Raw genomic sequence first — 17349 nt, 5'->3', positions numbered from 1 at the left:
ATAATCAACTGTTCTCTACACATCAAATTCCCCTCTCTTCTTTGACTATCCCTTCTCTTCTCCAGTAAGCCAGCCTTCCTAAACTTTCCACCACTGAGAACCCAGCTTTCCACTTTGCATCCTGGGCTGGACTCCCTGAATGATTAAAGAAAGAGTAAAAGATTAAAGAAGAAGCACAGCTGCTCAGGAGTCAAGGATGTGGTAGGCATTGGAAGTGAGAGGACTGGGAATCTTCAGAGCCCTCACACATCCAGTTTGCATTTTACCAAGGTCTTACCTCCACAGAGATGCCCCGGGCACTGGGCCCCATTGTGACGGTGCCCACCTTCACCAGGAAGTCACAGTACTGGTAACGGGTGCCTCGGGTCTCAATCTTGCTGGCTTTGGCACTCTGGAAGAAGCCTTTGAGCTTCACCATGAGGACATCGAAGTTGGTGTCAGCAATAAGGCAGGGGCCGCTCTCAAAGAGGGCGAAACAGCTCAGTGGGTATTCTGAGTTGTGCATCACATACATCAGCTTCCCGGCCTGACCTGAAAGGCACCCAGAGCCAGCTCATCATCAGGACTTCTGTCAGGGACCCCAGAACAGAGTCAAGTGAGTGGAACAAGGCCAGACGGCACTCTGGCCACCTATCCAGTCTTGTATGAAGCCAAGGGGAGTCCCTGCACTGACAGCCTCTCTTAGGGAGGTAAGGAGAGGAGCAGCAGGCAAGGAGGCATGCTTGTTAAAACCCACCCTGGGACCAGCAGATGGCATAGTGGTTACATTGCCAGACTCCCACATGGCCGACCATGGTTTAAGTCCTGGACCTGGTGGCTTCAAACTCATACTGGGCACATGTGCATGCATGCCCAGAATCCTGAGAGGAGAATGGAGGAGAAGAGACTGTGGTGTGGCCATTCTCTCTGGGGGTGATTTCTCACTTTCTGTCTCTCTTATCTCTCTCTGTCTCTCCAGCGAGTGCACGTGTCCTATAGTGAAAATCTCTCTCAAAAATAAAACCGGGAACCAGCAGTTAGCGTAATGGCTATGTCGCTGGACTCCCACGTAGTCAACCACGGTTCACGTCCCGGACCCGGTGGCTTAAAACTCACGCCGGGCGCGTGTGCGTGCATGCCCAAGATCCCGAGAGGAGAATGGAGGAGAAGAGACTGTGGTGTGGCCATTCTCTCTGGGGGTGATTTCTCACTTTCTGTCTCTGTCTCTCTCTGTCTGTCTGGCGAGTGCATGTGCCCTATAGCGAAAACCTCTCCAAAAAATAAATAAATAAATAAAAGCCAGCTCACTCTATAGAAAAAGGTAAGGGGCACACAGGGAACACTGGCAGGGTTGATAATTGGTTTAATTCTTAAGCTGAATGGTGGGCTCACAGATGCGCACTTAATTTGATGATGAATAGTTCACAGGCACCTATATGTGTAATCTTTTGTAATATTACCATGTATTACACAGTAAGCAAAACAGAAGTAACAGCATTTGGGAATATCAAAGGAGCCGATCACTTCTGTCCACCCCTACCAAGCTTGCCTCCTAGGAAATGCTCTGCCAGAATTAGCCCCAAGGGGAAAATCTAAGCATGGGAATATCAAAGGTAGAAAGGGAGGCCAGAACCAAGCCATGGTAGGTCTTTTACATCTGGCTTTAAGATGTCTTGACGTCTAGGAGCCGGAGGATGGCATGGTGGTTAAGGTGCTGAACGCCCACATAGCCGACCACTGTTTTTGATTTTGTTTTTTTTTTGGAGAGGTTTTTCGCTATAGGGTGCGTACGCTTGCCAGACAGACAGAGAGAGACACAGAGACAGAAAGCGAGAAATCACTCCCCAGGGGGGATGGTCACGCCGCAATCCCTTCTCCTCTCGGGATCTTGGGCACATACGCACACGCACCCAGCATGAGTTTTAAGCCACTGGGTCTGAGACACAAACCGCGGTCGACTACGTGGGAGTCCAGCGACTTAGCCATTACACTAACTGCTGGTTCCCAGCCGACCACTGTTTGAGTCCCAGACCCAGCAGCCTGAAAATCCCACCAGAAATGTACATGCATATCCAAAATCCCCATATCCAAAATCCCAAGAGGAGAATGAAGGGATTGCTGCATGGTCATCCCCTTCATGCTCTGTCTCTCTCCAGTGAGTCCATGAGCCCTGTGTCAAAAACCCTTTAGGGGAAAAAAAAAAAAAAAAAAGGCAAGAAGTCTGGACTTCAAAATGAAGGCAATGGGTAAGCCTTGGAGAATTCTTTTTGTTTGTTTAATTTGCCAGGAGGCGCATGCGCTTAGGGGAAGGAGACAAGAGAAAGAGAGGGAAAGTAAGAAAGCAATCACCATGGGGACTAGTTATGCCACCATTCCTTCTTCGTTTCTCCTTCCTTTTGGAATTTGAAGCATGCATGTACATGTGCCTGGTGTCTTTCTCAAGCCGCTGGGTCTGGGACTCAAACTGTGCAGTTGACCATGTGGGATCCAGCCACCTGAACCACCACATCACTGGCTAGCCTGAAGCCTTGGAGAATTGTAAGTCTAGACAACTGAGGAAGCAAGCAACACACTATCACAGAAAGAACTCAGGATCTGGGATTGGAAAGTCTGGCTTCGAGACCTAGCTCATCCATCTTCCAAGCTCTCAGAAATGACTTTTCTTTCTACAGGTTTTTTGCAAAAAGAACATATATTTATTTAGCTACATACATTCAGCAAGGAAATGGGGAAGGTAAAAAATGGAAAGCAACATTCCTCTCTCATATAGTATAAGAGTTAATGAAGGGACCAGCAATTAGTGTAATGGCTTCCACATGGTCAACCATGGTTCGAGTCCTGGACCTGGTGGCTTCCTTTCTCACCTTCCTTCTCTGTCTCTCTTTTGTAAAATTGGAAAATAACAATACCAATAATAATAATAAATAAAAAATTAAAATAAAAATAATTCTTTAAAAAAGGAAATCAGCAGTAGGTGGCCTATTTTTGAAGGTTGAGCAGTTTGGAACTGGACTCAGAAAAGCACAAGCAGGCAGGAGGATGGAGACTGGAGGTTCTGTGCAGAGCCTGCTCTGTTCAGGAAGTGACAGCAGGATGCAGGCCCACATGGGGAAGCCACATGTCCCTGCCATCTTCTTTCTTTTCTATTGCTCCACTCTATCCCTGCCCTGGAATGTCATCTTTGTCTCTGTCACTGATTCCTACCCTTTCTTCATATCCCAGTTCAAGTCATATTTTTTCCCATGAAAGTTTTTTCTGTTCTTTCTCACTTTGATCTCGTCCTATTCTGAAGTTTTTCCTTCCTTCCCAAAGATGTCTAGTCTTTTTTGAGTAATCACTTTTGTTTTATTTTGTGATCTTTTGATCTTCTTTGTATTTTATTTTAGCTATAGGGCTCATGTATTCAGTGGAGAGAGAGAGAGGGCCCCCAGGGGAGATGGTGACACCATGATCACCTCTCCTCCATTCTTCTTTTGGGGCTTTGGGCATGCACACACGTACACCAGGAGTGTTTTTCAAGCTGCTGGATCTGGGACTCGAACTATGCAGTTGACCATGTGATCTAGCCGCTTTAACCACCATGCCACCTGCTGGCATCATCTTTTGATCTTCTTTTAAAAAGTTTTTATTTCAGGGCCAGCAGGTAGTGTGGTTAGGGCACTGAACTCTCTCATGGCTGTCTGCAGTCTGAGTCCCACACTGGGCAGCTTGCTTTTTCATTTTCCTACTTTCTCTCTCTCTTCCTCCCTCCCTCTCCTCTCTTTCTCCTTTCTTTCTGGCAAGCACATGTGCCCTATATAGCAAATAAAAATTAATAACAATACATAAAGTTAAACAATTTAAGAAGTTCCTAGCTCATCTTGTGAAAGACCAAAGTCCTCTATTCATATGTCTCTTAAACCCTTGAAATGTTGAGAATGATTAAAGTAAGTAATATTTGGGATTATGGCAATCTTCCATTAACTCTTTTTTTTTTTTTGACTTAAATAATGACTTTATTTTAACAGTTAATTACAAACATAAAATAGCTGGGGAAGCGGGTGGGCCCCAGCCTAGCCCTACCCTGGGGCTACCAGGAGCTGGGTGCTGGCAAGGCCTCCCTGATGACCCTCCTCTGGGGGTCTTCCTCTGGCAATCTTCCATTAACTCTTTAAAAAATCATTTTTTTAAAGATTTATTTCTGGGGGTGCTGGCAGGTGGCATGGTGGTTAAGGGCAGTGGACTACCACATGGTCAACCATGGTTTGAGTCCCAGATCTGGCAGCTTGCTTTCTCACTTTCTCTCTCTCTCTCTCTCTCTCTCATTCACTGTCCCTACCTGGTCAAGCTAAAATAAATAAATAATATTAAAGAAAATAATTCTTCAAAAAAAATAATAAAACAGGGAACCAGCAGTTAGCGTAATGGCTATGTCGCTGGACTCCCACGTAGTCGACCGCGGTTTGTGTCCCGGACCCGGTGGCTTAAAACTCACGCTGGGCACGTGTGCGTGCGTGCCCAAGATCCCGAGAGGAGAATGGAGGAGAAGGGATTGCGGCGTGACCATCCCCCCTGGGGGGTGATTTCTTGCTTTCTGTCTCTATGTCTCTCTGTGTCTGTCTGGCGAGCGCACGCGCCCTACAGTGAAAATCTCTCAAAAAAAAAAAAAAAAACACAAAGAACAATGTTTAAAAAAAAAAGATGATTTATTTCTGGGGCAAGCAGTTTGCATGGTGTTTTAAGGCACTGGTGCTTAAGGCACATGTTCAACCACTGTTTGATCCTGGATCTGGCAGTTTGAAAATCACTGTGGGCATGTGCATGTACATGCCCAAAATCCTGAAAGGAAAATGGAAGACAAGGGATTGTGGTGTTGCCATCTGCCCTGGGAGATGATTTTTTTTCTTCTCTCTGTCTCTCTTCAGTGAGCACATGCGCCCTATGGCAAACCTTAAAATTTTTTTTTTTTTTAATTTCTTCCATGAGTGAGCAAGAGAGAGCGAGAGGCAGCACTCCTAACAGGGTCCTAACACCCTGAGCCTTCAGCCAGCCCTGATCGTGGACTAGCGTGTGGCTGGCATAGGAGGTTTCCAGACTTGAACAGGGAACCTTCCCATGTCAGACTGCTTCTCAGAGCTTCACATTCTACCACTGCTCCTCCATCTATTCCCTATCCATTAACTCCTTTTTAAGCAATTATTTATTTAATTTCATGTACCATCATTAGTCTTCACTTTGGCCAGAGAGAGACACAGAGAGAGAAACTATTGTTATAACATATATTTTTAATTTGACGAGAGAGAGAGAGAGAGAGAGAGAGAGAGAAAGCCACCAGCTCCAGGACTTGAACCATGGTCTGCCATAAGGGAGTCCAGCACCTCAACAGCCACACCATCTGCCAGCCCCTCCATTAACTCTTTTTTTTTTTTTTGGAGAGGTTTTTGCTATAGGGCACGTGCGCTCGCCAGAAAGACAGAGAGAGACAGAGAGACAGAGAAAAGTCATCCCCCAGAGGGGATGGCCATGCCACAATAGGAAATCTTGATGCAGAACATTCCAGAAGCTCTATGGCTCTGAAAGACACAGGTACAAAGACTTCTAGGCCTAAAATAAGTAGTTCTCAAACTTCAGATTGATTGTATAAGGATTATGGGAGAGCTCATTAAAAGGCAGAGTACGAAGACTACCAGACCAGTCAATTAAGCAGGAAGCAGGGCCAGGAAATAACACCTCTAACAAGGTAACAATCCAGGATATTGTGACGTGTTTAATCAGTGACCAATCCTCTCAGATACACTGCTTTAACAACTCAAACTGGGGCCAGTCCGTGGCATGGGGGTTAAGGCAGCTAGATCCCATATGGCCAACTGCATGGTTCCAGTCTTGGACTGGGGGCTTGAAAACCATGCTATGTGCATATGTGCCCAAAATCCCAAAAGGAGGGAGAAATGGAGAAGGGACTACAGTGTGACCATTCTCCACAGGGGCATGCTTTTTCACTTTTCTTCTTTCACTCTCTCTCTGGCAAATTTTTTTTTTTTTTTTAAAAAAGAGTGCAAACTGCACATGGGCCAGCTCTGAGATTCAGCAGTAATGCACCACTAAAGAAAAGCTATGTCCCACATGGCCACCACAGTTCAAATTCCCTAGCCTAGACAGCCTGAAATAAGACAGGCTGAAGGACAGGAGGAAGGAGAATCATGGCATAACCAGACCCTGCGGAGGACGGAGGGTGCCCATCTCCTTCTCTCTCTCTCATACTCATATGCATACTTGTGGGGGGAAAAATTACTTAAAAAACGAAATACCACCTTTAACAGAAAAGCAGGAAGACTTCAATGCATATGAATGTCCATTAACTCCAAACCAGGTTCCAAACATCCTGGACCCATTTCACTAACCTTGGCTACCAAGGGTAGAGGCAGCTGTGTGGTAAGTCTCGCAGTCCACACAAAATGTTCCTTCCTTCTCTGCCCCAAGTAGCTCCAACTTCCGGGTAAGGAGTTCCACAGTCTGCTGGACACTCTTGCCCTCAGCCACAGGCATCTGGGACACACTGGAAAGGAGAGCACCATATCATCAGCCCCTGAGACACACACACACACACACACACACACTGCGTCACTGGCTCTTCTACAGAATCACAGCCAGCAGGGCCAGGAGGTACCCTAGAGAACACCTGACCCCTTCAACAGTGGCCGCAGTCCCTGAGAGCTCCTCCAAGAACTAGAGCACAGGTCTCTGGATTCTCATGCCAGGACAATGAATTTCCTATCACCCCAGCATTTCCCAAGCATGGCATGTGTGCCAACATTGAGGTGAAGAGTCTAGGTGGCACACAAAGTGGGCATTCAATAACACTGAGCCATACCACAGGAAAGGCACTCATTGTGTGGGATGAGATGGTGGAACAGCAGTAAAACACAATGCTCTGGGACCAGCAGTTAGTGTAATGGATATCTTCCCAGTGTGGCCATCCCCGTGGGGGGTGATGTCTTGCTTTCTGTCTTGTCTTTCTGGCAAGCACACACACCCTATAGCAAAACTCTTTCTCAAAACAAACGAACAAACAAACAAACAAAATAACAATGCTCTGTGATGCAATCCCATATGGGAAGGTTCCTGGTCCAAGTCTGGAGACCTCCCTGAGTGTACAGGTGCATACTGAGGGTTGACAGCAGCATGAAGCCCATGTGGGAGTGTTATATCTGTCTCTTTCTCCCTCTCTCTGAAGAAATAAATACGTTTTCAAAGGGGATTCTGGACCCAGAAGATGGCATGGTGGTTAAGGGCACTAGATTCCCACATGGCCAACAGCAGTTCGAGTCCCAGACCTGGCAGCTTGCTTTCTCACTTTCTCTCTCTCTCCCCCTCTCCGCCTCACTCAGTCCCTCTCTGATCAAAATAAGTAAATAAATAAATACAGTTTAAAAAGGGGGGGGGAATTCCTGAAACCAGCAGATGGCGTAATGGTTACATTGCTAAATTTCCTCTAATTGACCACGGATCAAGTCCCAGACTCAGTGGCTTAAAACTCATGCCAAGTGCATGTGTGTACATGCCCAAGATCCCAAGAGAAGAACAGAAGAGAAGGGAATGCGGTATGGCCATCCCCTTCGGGTGGTGATTTCTCACTTTGTTTCTGTCTCTGTCTCTCCAGTGAGCACATGGGCTGTATAGGAAAAATCTCTGTCTTAAAAAAAGGGGGGAGAGGGTAGGGGAGGGGGTTCCTTTTACAATTCTTTCTGTTCTGAATATATCAAGGATAAAGGCTCAATCTGGGATTAGTAAGTCTTCTTGTTTGTTCGTTTGTTTTAACTTTTAATTCCCAGAGGGCATGTGCATTCACCAGAGAGAAAAGGCACTCCCCAATGGGGTATGGTCACATTACAGTCCTTCTCCCCTCATTTTCTCCATCCTCCCAGGATACTGGTGTACACTCACCAAGTGTGTTTTTCAAGCCACCTAGGCTGGGACTCAAACTGTGGTTGCCACATGGGATCCAGCTCCCTAGGCACAGGGCTTAAGCACTGCACTATGAGGCCTGCCCTGGAATTGGTATATTTTTACAACTCTATTTTTATTTTAGTATATTTTATTTGTAGTTTTTGCCATAGGGCACATACCCAGAAAGAGACAGAGAGAAAGTGAGAAATCACCCCCCAGGGTGGATGGCCAGGTCAAAATCCCTTCTCCACCCTCCTCTTGGGATTTTGGCACATCTGTACCTGGGATGATTTTCTCTGCACTGGGACTTGAACCACATTCAATCACATAAAAGTCCAGCACCCTAACCACCATACCATTTCTATCTGGCAAGTGCACATGCCCTCTGGCAAGTAAGTAATTAAAGTCACTACTCTATCAAAAAAGCACTGAAAAACAATGCTGATGATGTGCCTTATTTTAAAGTATATGAGAATATCTAAACTGATGCTAAGAGACAGAAGTCATAGGATTCTGAAAACGGTAAGAACGCCAACAGACCAAGCCTTTTTCCTCCAGCTGCCCTCTCTATTGGAAGAATGGGGGCCTCCAGGGCTCTAAGCCTCTGAGTTCCCCATATCCATCCCTCACACAGCCCACCTTATGCTCGCGGGCTCAATGTCAACTGTGGGAAACAGGAGTACACCGAGAAACCCACAAGAGTCTGGACTACCAGGAGAAAAAGTATTTTTCATACGTGTGTTTGCATGTGAAGTTAATAGCCACAGACTTCAGATATCCTGGTCTCCAAGCCTCTCTCACTGGAGAGATGCTCAAATCGCCAGAGGTTTTAAAGTGCTGATCCCTAGGGACCAGCAGTTGGCAATGGCTATGTTGCTGGACTCCCACGTTCTTGATTGAGCGAGGTTCAAGTCCCAGACCCAGTGGCTTAAACTCAAGCCAGCCAGAGAGAATGGAGGAGAAGGGATGGTGGTGTGGCCATCCCCCCTGGGGGGTGATTTCTCGCTGTCTGTCTCTGTCTTTCTGGCAAGCACACAGGCCCTATAGCAAAAACATCACACCCCCACCAAAAAAAAAAAAAAAAGTGCTGATCCCTAATCCCGGGAAAGCAATGGGCCCATATTTCCCCCTGCCACCTTCCTCTCTTCCAAGTGAGACTTAGGATATATTCGGAGATAAATCCATTGACACTAGACCAACCATGGAATCATAGCAGGAAACTGTCCTGAAGAGAAAAAGTGCTTGGAACCCCGACCTTGTCCACGCTCAATCTTAAATTGGCCAAATCACAATTAGACACAGGTTGGTCTAACTGCATTTGGTGGTTGTAGGGAGGGCCAGGAGAGAACCTAAAAATGCATATATATATTGTCTTCTACTTGCCTATTCCTCTGCTCCCCTCTAGCCTGGCCCTAGACCAGGGATGCCACTCCAAACAGTACTACAGCCCCATGGGCAGAAAGATATACAATTAAAAAAAAAAAAAACGTGGGGGGAAGGAAATACGCACCTGTTAAAGGGTTCCCGGGATAAAGCCTTTGCCCTGCCGCCTTCCAGGAGGAACGGGCGCATCTCCGAGGATACGGGCCCGGACAACCCGCGGACCCCACGAGGTCTCCTCATCCACACCACCCGAGGACATCTTGCCCGGCTCCCGGGGGACCGCTAACTTTGATCCGGATTCTCTGACCCTGACCACTCCAGGCCACGAGAGCCCTCATGACGCCAACCCCCGGCCCACGAAATCCCTTATTGTCCTACCAAGTCACTCCCATGACGTCGGGCCAGGAGGGTGCAGGAAGAGCCGAAACGCCGAGCCCTCAGACGGTTCGCGTTGGCGGAACCCCCAGGCAAGCTCCGCCCACAGCCGCGGTCCGGAATACGTAGAACCAGAGCGCCCGGTCGCCGCGCTCCCAGGGAACGGGGGCGTGGCTGGGCACCCGCGCTGGCGCCTCCCGTGACGTCATCGGCCGGCTACAGCGTCCAGGCGTGCAGCTCTGAAATCCTCACTTAGCCGGACACCCTAGGCCTCGATCCGTGAAGCCACTACAGCGAGGTTTGGACTGCCACCACATAGAGAAGCCAGCGTTAAAGACAATGAATTCATTCGGAACTCCTGCTACCGAGCCCGCGAGCTCTTTAAGGAGGTGGGGCTGTGCTGGTGGCACTTCTGGCCTCCGAACGCTGGGGGGCGTTGTGATCTGTGCGTGGACGCTTGGAACTTGGGCGTTCACTGCGCAAGCGCATTCTAAGCTTTATGCCGTCCCCACGTGTGGACCTTCTCGGCAACTTTTTCCAGAAAAATGCCCAAAATCAAGGCGGCCCGGGGGGTCGGGGGTCAAGAAAAAGAAAAACATGCGCCCCTAGCCGAGCAGATCCTGGCCGGAGATGCTGTGCGGGCAGGGGCCCGGGAGAAGCGGCGAGGTCGCGGAACCGGAGAGGAGGAGGAAGAGTATGTGGGGCCTCGGCTCAGCCGACGGATTTTGCAGCAGGCGCGGCAGCAACAGGAGGAGCTCGAGACCGAGCATGGGACTGGGAGCCGGCCCGCGACGACGCGGGAGCGCACCACGCGGCTCGGTGAGCGTGGGGTAGTGGTGCGGGGCGAGGTGTTACGGGGGGACGGGCGGACGGACAAAAGGTACTGAAAGGGAAATAGAGTGGAATCCAAAAAGGGGTCCACATTATACTGTTGCCGAGGTTAACGTGATGGGAGGCCGAGCCCTCCATGTCATTCGTAGTTTGTAGACACCCCTGAATTAGGCCACTAAGCTCTAACTAAACATTTATTCTTTGATTATGTAAACATGGAATGCCTACTGCGAGTTTTGTACTATGCTAGGAGTGTCGCTATAGAAAGAAACGAAATAGACACGTGCCTGCCCTCATTACCTTATCGTCTAGTCCAGGAGAGACCGAATAATAATATACCCTGATAGAGTATCGTCTCTGGTAATAGTAGCATTGGTCTTGGGGATTAGGCTGCCCAGATTGCATGATCTTTAACCTACATTCTGAAAAACGAATGGGAGAGTGTCTCCCAGGAGTGGGGGATTGTCTCCAGGTCAAAGAGAGGGAGCGATGAATGGAAAGACTCAGTATTTTCTCACTAGGGGGAGGTTGTTGACCTCTTAGTTGTTTAATTCATTTCTCAGACTTCATCTTCTTGGTCCTAAAAGTCTTCCACTCGTTTGAGTACTCTCCCCTAGCTGCAGCATCCTATTGGTTCCTGTTAGACTCCTGTTTTACTGCCACGTCTCTTCTTCCCCTGCCAGGCGTTCTTTGGTCGATTCTCACTGAAGTGCATCCGCGTTCAGTCCTCAGTCCCCTTCTCTTCAGTACATTGTCTCCTTGGGTACTGTCATCAAGGTTCATGGTTTAAGTGCCATCTATTTGCTGACTGCTCTTAACTTTATATTTTATCTCTAATCTCCCTTATATGTACCTGTTTATTAGGTTTCTCCAAGTTGAAATCTAATAGACATCTAAAAATTTAAAACTCAAAACATCCTGAACTTCTCTCCAAACCTGCCCCTATCTTCTTCACTCAGTAGCATGAAACTTTTTTTTTTTTTAAAAAAAGGGATTTTTGCCCTAGGGCACATGCACTCCAGAGAGACAGAGACAGTGAGAGGAAAAGTGGAAAAGTGAGCAGTCACCCCCCCCCCAGGGGGAATGGCCACACTGCAATCCCTTCTCTTCCACTCTCCTCTCAGGATCTTGGGCACAGTCGCACATGCACCTGCTGTGATCTTCAACTACCAGGTCTGGGACTCCCATTGTGGTTGGCCATGTGGGAGTCTAGTAATGTAACTGCTCTGCCATCTGCTGGGCCCAGTGGCATGATACTCTTCCATTTACTCAAGAGAGTTACCTTGGACTTCTCTCTCCCCCTCTCCTTCCTTCTCTCCATGTAAGTACTGTCAGGAAATCCTGGTAACTGTGCCTTCAAAGTATACCCAGAGTCAAGCTACTTTTTACCACCCTAGAACACCATCCTGGTAGTCCTCTGTAATCTCTCACCTGGGTTATTACAGTAGCCTCATTAGTGTCCTGACTCCGCCCAACCCCCTGCCATAGTCCACACTGCAGCTAGAAGATTCCAGAGGTCTGCGTACCCTGTGTGATCTGCCCCTCTGGCCAGTCAGACCTCTCCACTCCAACTGTATAGGCTTCGTTATTCTTTAAACATGGGACTTCAGGCTTCATCCTGGTCATTCGTTCTGCCTTAGGTTAGTATGTTCTGATACACCTGTAGGGTTACCCACACAGTTCCTCAAAAATGTTTATTTCTCGTTTACCCATTCATTTCCAGCACCGGAACAGTGCCTCACATACAGTAAGTAGGTATTTGATGATTGCTGAGTGAATGGATTAATGAAAGGTGGTGCAGGAGGTAGGAGCCATGCCTCCAAAAGTTTAGAGGCCACCGCCAGGATTTAAAGCCATCCTAACAGCACTGGGAAGCTGAGTACAGGACTGAACAAATCAAACGTGTGTTTCTGCAAGATTACTCTGGCTGCAGAGTGGGAATGAGTTGGAACGTGGGAACCAAGTAGCAGGTTGTTGGATTAGTTGAGACAAGAGAGTGTTGATCAAGGCTTAGATAGGAAGGATTTGAGAGATAGCCTATGAGGTAGAATCAAATTGGACTTTATAATTGGGTGTCGGGGCTGAGGGCAGGGGATGAGGCAGGACTGCTGCCCAGGTTTTGGATCGGGTGGGCTCTGGTGCCATTTACTGAGGTGTGGAACACAGGGAGTGGTATGGACCTCGGAGAAAGAGTTCAGCCCATGACAGGTGTAATTTGAGGTGTCAATGGGTCATTCCAGAGCAGCTGTACTGAGGTGTTTGGAGCTGAAAAGGGGGATCTGTTTATAAGCACAGATTTGGGAGTTGTTGGCATGTGGGGGTATACCTGCCCCCACTCTGTGTTTAGCTTCAATCACACATTGCCTTTTTAGGTTTTTACCATAGGGCGTGTGTGCTTGCCAGAGAGAGAAAAAGTGAGAAATCAGCCCCCGGGAGGAATGGCCATGCTGCAACCCCTTCTCTATTATCCTCTCCAAATTTGGGGCACACATGTACCTGATTATCAAGCCGTAGTCAGCCACGTGAGGGTCCATCTTCCCAGGTGGGCCTCTGTCCAGATGCCCAGACAAATGTAGCCTCCTGAAAAATCAGCTATTCATATGCTTATTTGATTGAAATATGAACTCCACTGCCATTCAATACCCCCATATCTGATTTTCCATCTGGCTATTTTTTGCTACTATATATAACAACCACTTTTTTTTTTCTAAGAGGTTTTTGCTGGAGGGTACAAGTGCTCACCAGAGGTGGGGGAGGGGCATGGGGGTGAAAAATCACTCCCCAGGGGGATGGCCACTCTGCAATCCCTTCTCCATTCTCCTCTAAGAATTTTGGGCATGCATGCACACATGCCTGGTTTGATTTTCAAGCTACTGGGTCCAGGATTCAAACCATGATTGGCCATGTGGAAGTCCAGTGTTTTAACCACTATGCCACCTGCTGGCGCCACAACAGCCACTCTTATAACTGAGCCCCTTTTCCAATGTTGATACCCAAGTCTAGAACATACTCCTGCTCTTAGACTGCTTCTCCAGAGTCTATAAACTTCCTTAGCACTCGTCTTCAAAGTACCTACGTCACTGGACTGCCATGTAATCAACTGCGGTCTGAGTCCCAGAGCCCGTGGCTTAAAACTCAGGCCAGGCGCATGTGCGTGTGTTCCCAAAATCCAGAGAGGAGACTGGAGGAGAAGGGATTGAGGCGCGGCTATCCCCCATGGGGGATAATTTCTTACTTTCTGTCTCTCTGGCAAGTGCACACACCCAATAGCAAAAACATCTCTGGAAAAAAAGAGGAAAGAAAGTACCTAAAATATATATTTTCTTTATCACTTTGCTTTTTTTAAGAGAGAGAATTTTGTTACACGATGTGTGCACTCACTGGAGACAGAGACAAAAAGTGAGAAGTCACCTCTCCACCCCAAGTAGGGTGGTCATGCTGCCATCCCTTTTCCATTCTCTCCTTGGGATTTTTGGTTATGCACACACATGCACCTGGTGTGGGTTTCAAGCCACTGGATCTGGGCCTTAAACAATGGGCAGCCATATGGGAGTCCAGGGCCTCAACCACTACATCACCTGCTGGCCCCTCTACCACACTTTTTTTTTTTTTTTAATTTTTAATTTTTTTTTAATATTACAGTTAATCACATATATATTTAAAGTGTATAGCATTTCTTTTGCCAGCATGATTACCATGCATGTCAGTCAAAACAAAAACATTACTATCCACATCATCAAATAGCTTTTCTTTTTTCCAGATTATTATTATTATTATTTATTCTCTTTTTTAAAAAAACATTCAGTCACCATACATTATTTGGCTCGTAAAGAAAATTTACCTAACATGAAAGTACTCCTCAGACCAGAGAATACTATCCATGTTGCCATCAGCAGGTAATGAACCCTTTCTCTGTCCCAGTAATGTCATGCCTCTCTGTTTGTTCTCCTGCTATCCTTCTCTATACTCTTCCCTTCTCCCTAGCACACAGTATGAAGTGTTATCAAGTCCTCCCATATGTGTAAAACTGCAAATGTCGTCTAGATCCAGATTACCTGTCTTACGCAAGTTACTTTCCTGTGCTTCTGCATTCCCATCTAAAACTGGATATAATAAAGATAATACCTGCTTGCTGGGGCAGTGAGAGGGTCACCCAGTTAACTCGTGGCTAGTGTTGAGAGCAGTTCCTGCTGCGTAGCTGAGTGTGGTGTGTTAAAGTCACTTGTTCACGCTGCTTTCTCAGTGTTTCATGTGCGCATTTGTACACAAGTGTAAGCCCCTGGAGACAAGAAGAGAGCATGTGCCTCCTGCGTCTGCTGTCAGGCCTGGACCACCGGCGGTTAAAGTTGAGTTACTGACTGATCTCCCTCATGCCGTGCTTGGCCATCTGCTCTCCTGCTAGGTCCAGGAGTGCCGCAGGATGGATCCGATGATGAGGACGAGGAGTGGCCCACCCTGGAGAAGGCTGCCACGATGACAGGGGTGGGCCACCACGCAGAGGTGGTCGTGGACCCCGAGGATGAGCGTGCCATTGAGATGTTCATGAACAAGAACCCTCCTGCCAGGTAGGACTGGGAGTCGGGGATCTCAGGTCTAGTAGAACGTTCCTGCAGGGAAGCAAGTGCCCTGCCCAGCCGACTTTCCATTCCCCACCTTTGGAAAGGGCCCAAGCATTGCCACCTGCGGTGCACCCCCTTGACAAACTGGACCATCCTCCCAGGGTCGTTCTGACTGGGGATGACCCATATGCAGGGCACCTCCTGCTTCTGTTCACCAATTCTAGAACTTCCTGGATCACCCAAGGACACAGCTACAGGTCCTTTCCGTGTGTTTTTAATGAGAGAAATGTGGATGCTTTGGACAGGGCTTTGCAGTTGCGACCATCCATGCCAACCTCCCAGTTGGCCAGCTCTACAGGTGTGTGCCATCACGCCGAGCCTGTGCAGGTTGGCCCAGGATCCCAGCTCGGGCCTCCCACATGGTCCCAGCCCGTGCAGAGGTAGCCTCCCTCCCCTGACCCTGTTGCTGCTTTTTTTTTTTTTGGTATGAAGCTCTGTGTTTTTTTTTGTTTTGTTTTTTTGGGGTTTTTTTTTTTTTTTTTGGAGGTTTTTGTTTTTTTTTTTTTCCCCCACAAGTCTCTTGAATACCCCAAACTTCATTTAATCCAGGGTTTTTCAGTTTGGGCATTACTGGCATTCGTGTGTGTGTGTGTGTGTGTGTGTGTGTGTGACACTTGTCCGTGTGATGTAGGGTATTAGCAGATCTCTCTGATCTCTGCCCTCTGGGGGATACCACTAGTGACCTACCTTCTAGTTAATGACTAAGTGACTCCCAGCATCACCAGATACCCCTGGGGGGGCAACATCACCTTCAGTTAGAACCACGAATATGTCCCCGTCTCTATTAAATGTTAGTTCCAAATCATGTAGGCATTCAGGCTGCCTGTGGTCGCATTCCTGAGCCCATGGAATTTGGCCCGAGGGAGGGGAATCTAGGGTACGGGCCCTCCGGTTCATTCTGATCCTGTGATATTACGTGGTGTCATCCTTGGTCCTTCAGACTGTTGTGGGTTAATGCATCTCATTGCTAATTATACTAGAGAAAAAAAAAAAAAAAAACAGTGAGCCTGAATGCCCGGCTCTGCAGCAAGATACGTGTGTGTGCAGAATGAAGAAATGAGCCCGTCTCCCTGTTCGATACTTAACAGCTGGGAGAGGGGTCACAAAGGGCGTGCTTTTGTGCTCGCCCCTGCACAGAGCCTCTCAGGTTCCCACCCAGTGCCCAGATCCCCTCTGCAGATAACCCGACAAACTCAGGAAGGTTTTCCTGCTTGCAGTGAACGGAAGCTCTGTGCCACTAGAAGTAGGGTCTCCTGGCAGTCTCAAGGAACGAGAGCCAGCGTCTCCAGGAAACAGGCTCCGATCCACATGAACGTGGCAGTCGTGGGGCAGTTAGTTAGGAGCACATTCAAGTACATCATGTAGTGACGGAACTTCGGGACCTGAAAGGGCTGAGTCTCACCCCTTCCCCACTCAGCAGCCGCGAGACCATGAGTGTGTTTTTGACCTGAGTCTCAGCCCCCTGTCAGCATAAGGGGAATGAAAGCGCCGGCCGTAAGTGCACAGATGACTCCCAAGCTGGGTGCCTGGCCTAGAACAGGCCACCGGAAGACAGGAGCAGTTTTGAGTCCACTCCAGCAGCCTCTGGAGACACCGTTGTTATGCCATACTCCAAGGCGATGACAGCTCTCAGGATAGAGGTTCTTAGTGAGGCCCGCGCAGGCCCCAACCTGTCTGTGGTTTCGGGCTGCTATCTGCCTCACAGAGCAAAGGTGGGGGATTTTTCTTCTGGAAAGACACAGTCGTCTTCTCCTCTGAAAAAGCCTCCTGCACAGTTGACTTTGATGTTTGCCGGGAGTAGGAGGGCAGGCACTGAGGCCTTCAGAGTCTGGGTTTTCAATTGCACTTGAGAGAGAAGGAAGTTGGGCCCGAACACATCACTGTCGGTTCAACCTGGGCTTCCTGACAAGTCACAGAAGTGGCCTAGTCAGTAAGTGGCCAGATCCCACACGGCCAACTGCACAGTTTGAGTCCTGGACCCAGCAGCTTAAGAAGTAAGCCAGGGGCCTGTGCATGTCTGAAATCCCAGAAGGAGCTAGAGACAGAGGGAAAGGGATTATGGCACAACCAGGCCCCACCGGGAGGTGCTTCCTTTCTGTTCCTTTCCCTCTCCCCTCTGGTGAGCTCATGTGCCATCTGGCAAATTAAAAAGAGAGAGAGAGAGAGAGAGAGAGAGAGAGAGAGAGAGAGAAAGGAGACTGATTAGATTATAGAGTACAGTGCTTGGGGGGGTGAG

General features: G+C 48.2%; 2 protein-coding genes across 4 annotated transcripts in view; one reads left to right on the top strand and one right to left on the bottom strand.

Moving 5' to 3' along the window:
- Nucleotides 1-9798, bottom strand: part of MED20 (mediator complex subunit 20) — a 17672-nt gene extending 7874 nt beyond the window's left edge. Inside the window, exons 1-4 of one of the 3 annotated variants that reach the window (XM_014587849.2) lie at nucleotides 9416-9749; nucleotides 6360-6514; nucleotides 278-531; nucleotides 53-135 (exon numbers count right to left, since the gene is read on the bottom strand). In XM_014587849.2, the coding sequence (XP_014443335.2) occupies nucleotides 79-135; nucleotides 278-531; nucleotides 6360-6514; nucleotides 9416-9528 (579 nt within the window). In that variant the 5' untranslated portion in view covers nucleotides 9529-9749 and the 3' untranslated portion in view covers nucleotides 53-78. Of the gene's footprint in view, nucleotides 1-52; nucleotides 136-277; nucleotides 532-6359; nucleotides 6515-9415 lie in introns of those variants that run through there. The other 2 variants (XM_014587850.2, XM_027771907.1) reach the window with 2 other exon arrangements.
- A 263-nt stretch (nucleotides 9799-10061) lies between these two features.
- BYSL (bystin like) overlaps nucleotides 10062-17349 on the top strand; it is a 12975-nt gene continuing 5687 nt past the window's right edge. Inside the window, exons 1-2 of the mRNA XM_006148578.3 lie at nucleotides 10062-10482; nucleotides 14897-15059. Coding sequence (XP_006148640.1) covers nucleotides 10209-10482; nucleotides 14897-15059 — 437 coding nt within the window. The 5' untranslated portion in view covers nucleotides 10062-10208. The remainder of the gene's footprint in view (nucleotides 10483-14896; nucleotides 15060-17349) is intronic.

This window comes from Tupaia chinensis, unplaced genomic scaffold (genome assembly GCF_000334495.1).
Source record: "Tupaia chinensis unplaced genomic scaffold, TupChi_1.0 Scaffold000238_1, whole genome shotgun sequence".
Taxonomy (NCBI): domain Eukaryota; kingdom Metazoa; phylum Chordata; class Mammalia; order Scandentia; family Tupaiidae; genus Tupaia; species Tupaia belangeri.
Note: the sequence above shows the minus strand (reverse complement) of the source record. Positions and strands in the feature narration are given on the sequence as shown.